At 46.9% G+C, this 12,099-nt stretch overlaps 4 protein-coding genes across 5 annotated transcripts; 2 read left to right on the top strand and 2 right to left on the bottom strand.

Moving 5' to 3' along the window:
* Nucleotides 1-53: 53 nt before the first annotated feature.
* Nucleotides 54-2,755, bottom strand: LOC120904748 (carnitine O-palmitoyltransferase 2, mitochondrial). Its single transcript, XM_040315027.1, has 2 exons — nucleotides 1,559-2,755; nucleotides 54-1,495 (listed from the first exon to the last, which is right to left on the bottom strand). The coding sequence occupies exons 1-2, from the start codon at nucleotides 2,328-2,330 to the stop codon at nucleotides 273-275; spliced, it is 1,995 nt and encodes a 664-aa protein (XP_040170961.1). The 5' UTR covers nucleotides 2,331-2,755; the 3' UTR covers nucleotides 54-272.
* A 1,261-nt stretch (nucleotides 2,756-4,016) lies between these two features.
* Nucleotides 4,017-5,777, top strand: LOC120904749 (actin-related protein 2/3 complex subunit 1A-B). The gene is made up of 2 exons (XM_040315028.1): nucleotides 4,017-4,435; nucleotides 4,530-5,777. Exons 1-2 carry the CDS (start codon nucleotides 4,363-4,365, stop codon nucleotides 5,579-5,581), a joined length of 1,125 nt encoding a protein of 374 aa, XP_040170962.1. The 5' UTR covers nucleotides 4,017-4,362; the 3' UTR covers nucleotides 5,582-5,777.
* A 570-nt stretch (nucleotides 5,778-6,347) lies between these two features.
* Nucleotides 6,348-7,234, bottom strand: LOC120902552 (protein D2-like). The gene has a single exon (XM_040311397.1). The coding sequence runs from the start codon at nucleotides 7,186-7,188 to the stop codon at nucleotides 6,568-6,570; it is 621 nt and encodes a 206-aa protein (XP_040167331.1). The 5' UTR covers nucleotides 7,189-7,234; the 3' UTR covers nucleotides 6,348-6,567.
* A 265-nt stretch (nucleotides 7,235-7,499) lies between these two features.
* Nucleotides 7,500-10,304, top strand: LOC120902551 (DNA polymerase delta subunit 2). Of its 2 annotated transcripts, XM_040311395.1 has the most exons (5): nucleotides 7,500-7,907; nucleotides 7,980-8,163; nucleotides 8,350-8,358; nucleotides 9,299-9,423; nucleotides 9,486-10,304. In XM_040311395.1, exons 1-5 carry the CDS (start codon nucleotides 7,617-7,619, stop codon nucleotides 10,251-10,253), a joined length of 1,377 nt encoding a protein of 458 aa, XP_040167329.1. In that variant the 5' UTR covers nucleotides 7,500-7,616; the 3' UTR covers nucleotides 10,254-10,304. The 2 variants fall into 2 exon arrangements, with proteins under 2 accessions (XP_040167329.1, XP_040167330.1); XM_040311396.1 differs by lacking the exon at nucleotides 8,350-8,358.
* Nucleotides 10,305-12,099: the final 1,795 nt, after the last annotated feature.

Raw genomic sequence — 12,099 nt, forward strand, 5'->3', positions numbered from 1 at the left:
GGAACTATTTTTCCCCTAAATTTCAACATCCCATGCTTAAAGTGCACTTGTAGTAGAGTATTACACAATTCAACTTTTGTCTTTATTTTGTCTACATCGTACAAGAAATAACCAATTAGATAAACTATCCCAAAAACCAACACATCTAAAATACAAAATTAACGGGATTTTCGCTCTTAAACATTCAACCCTTCAAGCTTTTTTTCGGCAACAATAATCAATTTGCTCAGTACTGTTGTTGCCTCTCTCTCGCTGTCTGCCTCTGTTTTCAATCACTTTTCCTTAGGCGATGGCCCAGTGGCGGCCAACACCTTGCCAATGTCCTCGTACGCCGCCCGCAGACAGTCGACAAATTCGCGCCCATTCCGGTGCGGTTTGTAGCTCGTCACGACGCTGCCCAAGTACCCGTCCTGGATGTTGTACCCGATGCCATACCCATCCTTCACAACCGGCCCAAATCCACCGGCCAGCAGGGCGGGCGAAGAGAGCGTACTGGTCGACAGGATGTTATGGTTAATCGCACCATACGCCGGATCTTCGTACAGTGCCGGCAGCGGCAAACCGTTCCTCTGTGCCGTATGCTTCAGCCCGAACAGATGCCTATCGAACCCTTGCCCCATGGCCGCTTCCTTCGTCAGCTGACCGTGCACCGTCGAGCATTGGTTCATCATGTCGCGCAGCTCGGCCATGCTTTTCTTCTTGCCCGAATCGCGCCGCTCCACCTCCTGGCAGAACGCTTTCGTCGCGACCGTGCACGGCCGCATCGTTTCCGTGCGCCCGTGCCGGAAGGCGGCCGTACTGCACGATTCGTACGTGCCCACGAACGCACCGTGCTGCTTGTAGTAGGCCAGCTGAAAGCCGAGCTGCATCACCGAGTCCGGGCTGATGCGTTGCCTCTTGCACACGCTCTTGTTGATCGCTTCGTACTTCATGTAGTTCATGTCGAGCGAATCGATCACCGCGTTGTGATTGTTTTCCGCCGTCCGGATGGCCGCCTTCACCCGATCGTCCAGCGTGAACTCGATCGGTACGACTGCGTCCTTGGACTGATTGTCCACGCCTTGCAGTCCGACCTGCGCAAATGGTGCCGTTGTGGTTTCCTTAAAGATCTCCTGGAAGTAGCGCAGCACGGCCACACCATCGCCCCAGGAATGCTCAAAGTTAATACCCGCCGTTCCGTCCTTGGCCACGATCAGCGTGAACGATTTGTCGAACCAACGGTTGGTGCCGTCGCCGAACAGGAACTCACGGATGGCAGGGATGGGATTTTCCGGCTCGATCGTCGAACCGTCGAGACAGATGCAGAACAGGGCCGAATCGACCAGCTCGAGCGAACGGGCATTGGTGCCGAGCTGGGTAAGGTGCGTTCGGGCCGTTGCCCACGTGTCACGGTTTTCCGTCGTCAGCAGACCAAGCGGATCGGCGGCCGGAGCTTTCGCGTCCTTCAGTACCCTTTCGAACCGGGCCAGCAGTGTAGCGGGTTGTTCAATGTTGCCTAAAACAAGCGAGAATTGGTGTTAATTTTCACTACCCTGCGCGTTTGTGATTCTTCCTTTACCCTGCGCGTCTAACACATCCACCGCGTACATGTTTCCGTTGCGCATCACCACCACGTGGCGAGACGAATCCGTCCGATAGATGCGATCCTTGCCCAGCTCGGGAATGCGCGTACCCCCGAACAGTCCTTGGTACTGGCTCATGTCCAGCGGGAACGCCTTGAACGCGTACGCCACGTACGTCGAGATGAAGGACGGCATCATGGAAGTAACCGTGCGGAACGTGGGCGTATCGCTTTTTGCCGGATTCATATGGAACACTTCCGGCTCGAGGATTTTCGCCCGCAACGATTTCATGAAGCGCAGCGAGCTAATGACCAAATTGGTCGTACGTAGCAGCTGATCGTTAAACTGTGGCCGCGGGTCGGGATTCATCATCAGCAGTGGGTTGTAGTTGAGCGGCAGTGGTGCCCGATCTCGCAGGTACATATCGAACCACGGTTCGGAGATGTAGCTCGTGTGCTTGTTGGCCGCATCGAACTCCTTCAGCAGTGTTTGCAGCTTCGGTCCGTCTTGTTGGGAGAACTGGTTGACCAGCTCCTTCGTGCGCTCAAATGCATCGGGCGACAGGAGTGGCTGCTGAGCGGCCAGATAGCGGGCGCACGTTTTCTCCAGCTCCGGTATGGGTAAGCGGGGCAGGGAGGGTTGAAAGTGGAGCATCGGTATCTTGGACCGCTGCAGATACTGATACTCCTCGCCGGTGGTTGGGCGGGCAGAGGTAGACTGGCTACGGGCGAGACATGCAAGCCATTGCGTTTTCGGTACACGTAACATGGTTGGGGACGGTTCTTTGGTTTGGCTTAGAAATTGTGTATAAAATTAAGGCACTACGACGACACCCCGCGCACAATGCACTTTGTTAAACGAATGAATGGAGCTGTGTGCTGTCTTTTGGTTCAAAGTTCACCTCCCTTTGATTTCACTTGTACTGTGGAGGAATACAGCAGGTGACGAAGCTTTGAACTCTCGTAATCTTATCAAACCACAGACACAGGAAAAAAGAAGGAGCAATGTTACACCAAGAACCAAAAACACGGTCGAAAAGATTAAACTACAAAACTAGACAACGGGCATTAATCCCGGGGGTGATGGAGCAGATATGTATCGTGGTGGGGGGTGAAAAGTGAGATTTGTTTCGTGTCTTTTTCAGCCGCTGGCAGCTGATCCACTACCAACAAACAAACCCTTCCGATATTGTTCAAGGGTGTGTTCTATTCGACCGTTGGGACGTTTGAATAATATCCAAAAAATCTTTGCTAGAATGCGAGATCAGTGAATATTCGAATAAAATGACAAAACATTTTAATAAGGGAATAATCAAACATTTTCTATAAATTTTCAATGCTTTACAAACGTTAATATTGAAAATTGTAAACAATTACCAAATTGAACACCAAGCGACGGTTCAATCTGGCAGCACGGCCATCTGACAGCTGTCAACGACATCACCCGCAGAGTGACCAGAAATACCGATTTATCTGTATTCCTACCGATTTTTCATATGCCTACCGATTCACAGATGAGCCCCTAAAACTACCGATTTTTCATTTATCCTACCGAAAATCACAGATTTTTTCGTAATACTAACCAAAAAGTCATATAACCTTTTGTGTTTCGGACTGGTGCACAATTGAGGATATTTAAGGCACACGCGGCGCTTCTGTATAAACCACTTATATTCTAATATAAATAACATATATTCTCCAGGACTGTTGTGTGTGTCGGGTCGCAGCCTATGATCGAGTGCCGACCCTCGGTAGCCCGATCGCTCCCGAAGCTCTTAACGGCCATTCGGACGTCGGATGCTGTCAGTTGCACGACAGCATCGAGTCGCGGTTACACTGCACCGTTTCTGTACACAACATAACCATTTCCCAAATCACTTAATGTATAAAACTCTATATGGAAATCACTAGCAACCAGAACACGTTGCACGACAGCATCGAGTCGCGGTTACACTGCACCGTTTCTGTACACAACATAACCATTTCCCAAATCACTTAATGTATAAAACTCTATATGGAAATCACTAGCAACCAGAACCAGTACTTCAACAGAGACAACTAAGGCCCGTGTCTGCACTTCATGAAGTCGAACGCGCTGATACAATTTTATATGCAATTTGACAGATAATGTAACCCGGCGCTCTAGCAGCAATAGAACACGACATCGAACATGAAAAATGTATAGGACTTCACATGTTCGATTTGTGGGTTATCACATCGAACATGTAAAATCCCATATATTTTTCATGTTCGATGTCGCGTTCGATTGCTGCCAGAGCGTCCCAATCATTTGTTGCGTTAAATTCCCTAGTACAAATTTCAGATCGACACTTCAGAAAGGCCTCATGTGACTCACAAAATTTTAAACTCCTACCGAAAACTACCGATAAAATTTTGATGCGCCTACCGAAAACCGCCAAAATAATCTGGCCACACTGATCACCCGTCCGCTGCTTCTTGGTGAATCATCTTTCTACGGTTGTGTGAGTGCGTGTTTTGCATTTGCAGCGACTGTGTCCCGTTTTTCGGATTCCTCCCGGGGTTTTTGCGGATAAAATTCGTGTAGACGGACCAGAGTCCGCGAATTTTATCACCTCTTCCCACTTTCGGCGTAACTTGCTTCGTTTTTTCATAAAACTGCCCTACTGGAGTTGGGGATCCCGGTGAAGGAAAAGCAAAGGTTCCCGTTTCCTGCGATAAAAGCTGGGCGTTTCCTCCTTCCGTGGTGCTGTGCAGCATTATCTCTTACGGGAAGTGATTTTTAAAGTTTCGATCTCATCTACTGTAAAGTATTTTACGCAATGACGGAGCGCCATACGTTTGGTGGCACGGTGAGCCCCATCACTTGCCATGCCTGGAATAAGGATCGTTCCCGTAAGTAGGCTTGAACTGTCTTTCCACCCCCCTGCTGAGATGATTAGTCAAGTAAAACGGCGCCGACTCACTCTCTAAACCTCACTCCAAACAGAAATTGCCATCTCGCCGAACAACAACGAGGTGCACATCTACAAGCGCACCGGCTCGGAATGGAAGCTGACGGACGTGCTGAACCAGCACGATCTGCGCGTGATGGGCATCGACTGGGCGCCGAACACGAACCGCATCGTGACCTGTGCCGTCGACCGGAACGCGTACGTCTGGACGCAGGGCGACGATGGCAAGTGGAAGCCCACGCTGGTGCTGCTGCGCATTAATCGTGCGGCCACCTGCGTCCGCTGGTCGCCGCTGGAGAACAAGTTCGCGGTCGGTTCGGGCGCCCGGTTGATCTCGGTGTGCTACTTCGAGTCGGAGAACGATTGGTGGGTGTCGAAGCACATCAAGAAGCCGATCCGCTCGACGGTGACGTCGCTCGACTGGCACCCGAACAATATGCTGCTGGTGGCGGGCTCGACCGACTACAAGGTGCGCGTGTTTTCCGCCTTCATCAAGGACATCGAGCAGCACCCGGAACCGACGGCCTGGGGCCCGAAAAAGCCGCTCGGCCAGATACTAGCCGAGTTTAAGAACTCTTCCACCGGTGGCGGCTGGGTGCACAGCGTGAGCTTCTCGGCCGACGGCAACCGGATCTGTTGGGTGGCTCACGACAGTGCGATCAACATCGGCATGGCGAACGGGGGCAACGTGACCGTGAAGCAGAAGACGGAGTACCTGCCGTTTCTGTGCTGCGAGTGGATTTCGCCCCAGTCGATACTGGTGGCGGGCCATAGTTGCGTGCCACTGATCTACACGGTGGGCGAGGACGGTAAGGTTGTGCTGGCGGCCAAGCTGGACCAGTCGACGAAGAAGGAGCAGAGTGGCATTTCGGCGATGCGCATCTTCCAGTCGTTGGACCGCAATTTGCGCACGGAAAACTCGGACACCAACCTGGAGTCGATCCACCAGAATGCGATTACCTGCGTGTGCTTGTACAGCGGGGAGAAGGGCAATGTGCAGCGCGTCAGCACGTCCGGGCTGGATGGGCAGCTGGTCATTTGGGACATTGACACGCTTACCCGATCCATGCAGGGGTTGAAGCTTTAAATGGGGCTTGTCGGCGGGGAATGAAGGAGAAGGAGGAGGAGGAGCAGGCCTGTCTTTCCCTCGCGGGTCCATTACTATCACCTGGTTAAAAGTATTTCCCTTTTTCTCATAGGATTGTTTTAGTGCATTTTAATAGCTCTACTTCCGAGAACGAGAATCGTTGCAAATAAATACTTCATTCCAGCCAAACTTGTAATCGATGTTGGTTGTTTCTGTGCGGTACAAAACATTACAAATAGTAATGAGAAAAATCAAGCTTTCTGCAATAGATTCCTGATAGTAGGTCCAGAATCGATTCCGAAATCGGCTCTGGAATCAGAATCGGTTTCGGAATCGAAATTGATTCCGAAATCGGAGTTGGTTTTAGGTTGTCCATTAGAATAGTCGTTTGGATCCAATGATGCAACGTATTGATAGCCGCAAAGAATCAAAATTTACTTGTAAACGATCCATTTTCATGGAGATTCCCGGAGTGATTTCGCTTCTGAAACTTCTTATTTCAATTCAAGTACTGATTCTCATTCCGGAGCTAATTCCAATTCTGGAGTCAATTCTGATTCTGTTACGCGAGCCGATTCTGATTCCGAAGCCAATTACAATTTTGGAATAGATTCCAGAGTCAACTCTAGACTCGCTCCGGAATCGGAATTGGTATCGGATAGGTCCAATTCGGAGCTCCCACCACTAATTCCAACGACTTACCATCAACACAGCATTGATTTTTTGCCACCCCCCACCTTCCGATTATGACACAGCGAACACAGTATGCGGGGGGTTTATCAGTAGTGTTTATTTTTATTCTTGTTTGCCTTGTTTTTTTCCTTTTTTCTTGTCCATCATTTGCTTCTAGCAATTTCTACCGATGCAACCGGGACGCCACCATTTTCCTTCCCCGCATTGGGTAATAAGTGCAATATGGTACGAGGGATTCCAGAACCTCCAATTAAGCCAATTTAGAGCACTGGCTTCGGTTTCGGGCACTATTTTTATGCACCCAGCTGCTTGTACAGCAGCGGCACATAATCGTCCCATTCGGCCTGGTAGAAGTTACCCGCCACCGGATTGCCCAGCTGGTACTTCTCGGCAAACTTGCGGATGGCGAATCCGCCACGGTTGTCCGCGCTCGTGTTGGTCAGCCGCGGCTCATCGAACGTCAGCTTGCCGTTCTGTTTGTACACCAGAAACACGTACCGATGGAGGCCGGTTCCCTGCGGTGGGCCCGAGCCCACGTACGCCGACAGCGTTTCGCCCTGCGCTACATCGGCCCCGGGAATGTTACCGACCAGCCAGTGGTGCCACTCGCGGTACGTCGGTTCCTTGCGGCTCGGCGCATCCGGATCGGTCATGCAGAGCGTGTACAGGGCGCCACTGTCCGCGTTCCATTCCACCTTCGGCACGTCCTTTACCTGCGTGGGGGTGAGTACGTTGCCCTCGCTGACGACGGCACCGCTCGGGTAGGTTACCTTGGCCACCTCGGCCGGGGCGACCGGCACCACGTCGGGGACGACTTCGTGCTTCTCCATGCTTTTCGCAATCACAGAACTGAACAGCCGGATCGAGGTGGTAAAGATGGACGATGCACGCGTTTGCAGCCGGCAGATTGACATAACTTCGTTGTTGGATGCTGTCTCGCAACTGTGCGGAGGGGAGCACAGGCTTTTTTTGTAATGGGGCGAGCTAGCGAAAGGCGACATCTGCAAGGGATGTTGCTACCTGCGCTTTCGTTTGTGTACGTTTTAAACATTCAAACAATGCGAGGATTGGTATTTTTGCATCATAATTCATGTGAAAACAATGCAAAATAGAACATAAAGGCATTTAAAAACCCCGAATTCCTTCACAAATTCATAAAAAACGGCAATTGTTTTGCATTCCTGGAATGCACGTAACGAATCACCCTGTGCTGTCATTCCTCGCGCGCTGTCAATGTAGGCGCAAAAATCGTTTGTTTTGGTCTGTTCACGTAGCATCATTTTTACAAAGGTCTGCAGTGAAACGCGCCGAAGAGAAAACACGGATCCATTCTATCAGCACCATGTTATTTCCCGACGATACAAACTTTTCCAGCCCATCCGCGGAGGGTGGTGCTTTTGAGCGACTAAAAGTGCCGTACACGTACCGGTCGGAGTGTTACCATTTCGCGAAGAAAGATTTCTCCAAACAGTTCGCGTTCATCTACGCTTCCCGGCTGGAGGAAATGCTGAAGCTGCTGGAGGACAGTGTGCAGAAGAAGTGGGGCACCGAGATGCCGATCAAGCGGTTGGCCGATCTGAGAGAGGACTGTCCGCATAAGTGCGTCATCATCGGTACACTGTTTAAGCATCAGGTATGAGACATTGAAAGGCAACAGCTGGGAGGTCGGTTGGAGATAAATGTTTTATTTACTTTGCATTTTTAGGAACTAAAACCAAGCATATTGCGTGAAATTTCGGAAGAAAATCAGCTAGCACCGCAACCGCCCCGGTCACACTACACGAACGACAACGATATTCTGATCCTGGAGGACGCGCTGCAACGCATCAAGCTGGTGGGCAAAATCGATGTGCACTCGATTGTGACGGGAGTTGTCTGTGCCGTTATGGGTAAGTTTTGTTCCACACCTTGCTTGGGTCTCTTTTGCGAAGAAGAACAGTGAAAACGAATGATGAAGAAAGCAACGCAACAAACGATTTGAATCCTAATGCCATATTCTATTCGTTCCATTGCAATGCGAAACCTCTCTCGAATCAAATAACTTCTCTCCGAACCTATTTCCTCACCACCACAAGGCCAAGACAGTAAGTGAAACAATCGCATCTAGCTTCACTGTTTTCTCACGAGTATGTGTGTGGTTACATTTTTTTAATTTTTAAGGTCTTATTAGCACTCCTTAGCTTTAAGCATTCATGCTGTTTTTTTATACACAAAATCACTTATTTGTACATACACGATATAAAAGCATGGAGGCTTTTCCGTTTTGCTGCTCATACTAAGCTAAGCTATTAATTTTTTTGCCATTCACCACAATTACCTACATAATTAGAGACTTCCTTTGAAAAAAGCCATACATTTTGGGAGAATTTTATTAACACTCTCAGTTCTAATTCAAATCCATATTATGTTCATACATGTAAGTGAATGTATACATCTTTAGCATACCTGTGAATATTTTATCAAACTGTAGCAAACCAAAATTACTTACTTATTCGTCGCACCGTAGCACCGTTTTTGCCATGTCAACTTGCTGCAGGAACGTTCGACATTTGGTCTCCTGCCATTGTCGGCCAACTTCACTCCCCCTCCCCCCTTCCACCCCTTTTTGTCCATGTGGACGATCTCAAAGAACTTTACGAGCTGGTAAAGTCATCCAGTTTCATGCTTGATACTCTGAACGACTAAGAGATCGTAGCGGCTTTTCCATTGTCGATCACATAAACTAATATATAATTTAATCGACATGAAAATTTAACATATAATGATCTAATTTTACTAAATCTTATGAATTTTTCCTACTACTAAAGCTCATTATGTGAATGTTAATGTAAATATGATTGGAAATGTTAATGCTTTATAACAGAGCATTCTTCAAATTAAATATCAAAAATGGGTTTCCTAATGTTAACACGTCATTACACTTCAAACTTATGTTTTTTTGCATTTGAATCTAAATAATGTTCAAAGTATTGGAACTAATTACTCATTTTATTACACCTAAAACTACGAATTGAACCACCGAAGGGTACGAGGAAAGCGATGGACGATTCTTCGTGGAGGATTACATCTTCTATCAAGGAGCGCCGCAGAAAGAACTGCCATCACTTCAAACTTCCCCATTGCTGGTTCTAATTTCGGGCCTTAATGAGGTAATATGAACGTAATGGATTTAGCAATGTATTCAAATTAACACTTTTTCTTCCAATTCCAGTCAGCAGCGAACGATTTTTCCACCCCGCTGGAGCTACTGCAGCAGTGGGTGTTCGGTAATCTCGAAGGCCTGCTCGACGGTCACGATTGGGAAGCGGCCAGTATTGTGCGCATCGTTATCGCTGGCAATTCGGTGAAAGCAAGCCCTAAGCCAAAAAACCACCATTCCTCAAAGGTAACGACCGAAACGGATGCACTGCTCGGCGCGGTAAAAACGGTCGATTCGCTCATACACAACCTCGCCCAATCCGTCCCGATCGATCTGATGCCGGGTGAGTTCGATCCGGCCAATCATATGCTACCGCAGCAACCGATGCACCACTGTCTGTTTCCACGGTCGAAGGGATTTGCCTCGTTCAGGGGTGTGCCAAATCCGTACGCGTTCGATCTAGCGGACCGATACGTCGTGGGCACGTCCGGACAAAATGTGCTCGATGTGATGCGCTACTCCAAGATTGAGAGCTCGCTAGAAGCGCTGAAGGCTACGCTGCGCTGGGGCCATCTGATACCGACCGCGCCGGACACGTTACCATGCTATCCGTACTATGAGAAGGATCCGTTCATTATTGGTGAGTGTCCGCACGTGTACTTCGCCGGGAATGTGGGAGAATTTAGCACGGAAATGTGGACGGGTGCTGGTGGACAGCAGACACGGCTGGTTTGTGTACCATCGTTTGCGGACAGTCAAAGCGTTGCCGTTGTCAATCTGCGTACGATGGAGTGCCGCAAGGTTAGCTTCAAGGTCGGTGGGTTTGAGGGAGAGGAGTGAATTGTGAAGTGTAGTGTGTTTAATATAAAATTTATATTTTTTCATAATTAATCGTTCTGATTTTATATAATTGTGGTGTAGTTGAGAAAATGTTGCTGACTTACCTTTCTTTTTCTATACGATGTTTAAGAAACGCCAATGCCATCGTTTTTCTAACAGTAACTATATTTTGTCAATACTTCACTGATGAAATTTGTTAGAACCAATGCATTATTTACTAAATTTCTAATGAACTTTAAAGGCAAGGAAGTACTGATGGGTAAATACCATTTTTCCGGAGTCGGAAAAGCTACAATTGACAGTTTGTTCAAAGGTTTAACAGCAGGCGGAGTTTCGGAAATTCCGGTTCGTGTATTTTCGGTCTTATACGGAATCGTACATATTCGATGCCTTATTTGAAAGGGAACGCACTCATCAAGAATTGTTTGAAAGATAACTGACAGTCCTTTTGGGATTTAGCAATTGCATCGCCATCTTACCCGCCCGGATTCGACAGATCTGGACTGATTCCGACTCATCCGAACTGATCCGGACTGATACGGATTGATCTGGACTCATCCGGAATTGTGGACTCGAATCCGGTTATGATCCGGAGCAGGATTCATATTTTGAGCACTGGTTTGAGCACCTACTTGTAATGACATTAGTCGAAACATTAAATAATTGAAAAACCAAAGAACTAAGACACTAAATAACTAAGGAACTTACTACCAAAAAAACCTGAAATACTAAATAACTTGTGAAATGATAGAAGAATTAAAAAAAACTAAAGAACCAAAGAACTAAAGAACTAAAGAACCAAAGAATTAAAGAACTAAAGAACTAAAGAACTAAAGAACTAAAGAACTAAAGAACTAAAGTACTAAAGAACTAAAGAGCTAAAGAACTAAAGAACTAAAGAACTAAAGAACTAAAGAACTAAAGTACTAAGGAACTAAAGAACTAAAGAACTAAAGAACTAAAGAACTAAAGAACTAAAGAACTAAAGAACTAAAGAACTAAAGAACTAAAGAACTAAAGAACTAAAGAACTAAAGAACTAAAGAACTAAAGTACTAAAGTACTAAAGAACTAAAGAACTAAAGAACTAAAGAACTAAAGAACTAAAGAACTAAAGAACTAAAGAACTAAAGAACTAAAGAACTAAAGAACTAAAGAACTAAAGAACTAAAGAACTAAATAATTTTAGAACTGAAGAAGTGAAGAAGCGAGAAAAAGGAAATAAATAATTTATGTTTTCAAGAGATTCGAAATACCTACCAGGAAGAATAGAACTAAGGTGTCGGCGACATATCAACTTATCATTTTTATTATCAACACTACAAAAAACACACACTAAAACAAAATCGGTTAACATTATTTGAATGTGGTTTTATTATTGACCCCAACGCACACACACACGGTAAGCTGTATGCGCATATAGCCCGGGTTTTTTTTGCTTATGCTTTGCCATTGTTTTGGCTCAACCTTCATTCTACTAACATTCAGATACACACGAGAATAGGAAGTTTGGTTTGGTAGTACAGTTGAAGAAAACACGCGACAGACACGCTAGATGTGTGAGCACCTAAACACATTTACTCACGAATTAAAGAGGGTGCAAGCGAGCGATGCGTGTCCCGGTGCAAGATGATGGTTCGGTTGGTAGCTAAAGGGACGAAGGTTAAGGTTAAAGGTCGAACAAGATGGTACACAGATGGCCGTCTAATGCTGCAGTGCAGTGTTAAATGTTTTCTAATGCTAATATGCTTGCAACGCTGAGTTGCCGTGTTAAAAGCGATCAATGGTTCTTATCGAATAGAGCTTAATATACATTTACCACTACTAATATAACAAAGCTTTTTTTA

Source organism: Anopheles arabiensis, chromosome 3, assembly GCF_016920715.1.
Source record: "Anopheles arabiensis isolate DONGOLA chromosome 3, AaraD3, whole genome shotgun sequence".
Lineage (NCBI taxonomy): Eukaryota > Metazoa > Arthropoda > Insecta > Diptera > Culicidae > Anopheles > Anopheles arabiensis.

Bases quoted from the DNA above. Each gene is read 5' to 3' on its own strand.
- LOC120904748 (XM_040315027.1), bottom strand. From the start codon at position 2,330: ATGTTACGTGTACCGAAAACGCAATGGCTTGCATGTCTCGCCCGTAGC. The intron at 1,496-1,558 runs GTAAAGGAAGAA...CGCTTGTTTTAG, and splicing joins GGATGTGTTAGACGCGCAGG to GCAACATTGAACAACCCGCT.
- LOC120904749 (XM_040315028.1), top strand. From the start codon at position 4,363: ATGACGGAGCGCCATACGTTTGGTGGCACGGTGAGCCCCATCACTTGC. The intron at 4,436-4,529 runs GTAAGTAGGCTT...CACTCCAAACAG, and splicing joins CTGGAATAAGGATCGTTCCC to AAATTGCCATCTCGCCGAAC.
- LOC120902552 (XM_040311397.1), bottom strand. From the start codon at position 7,188: ATGTCAATCTGCCGGCTGCAAACGCGTGCATCGTCCATCTTTACCACC.
- LOC120902551 (XM_040311395.1), top strand. From the start codon at position 7,617: ATGTTATTTCCCGACGATACAAACTTTTCCAGCCCATCCGCGGAGGGT. The intron at 7,908-7,979 runs GTATGAGACATT...TTGCATTTTTAG, and splicing joins GTACACTGTTTAAGCATCAG to GAACTAAAACCAAGCATATT. The intron at 9,424-9,485 runs GTAATATGAACG...TTCCAATTCCAG, and splicing joins TAATTTCGGGCCTTAATGAG to TCAGCAGCGAACGATTTTTC.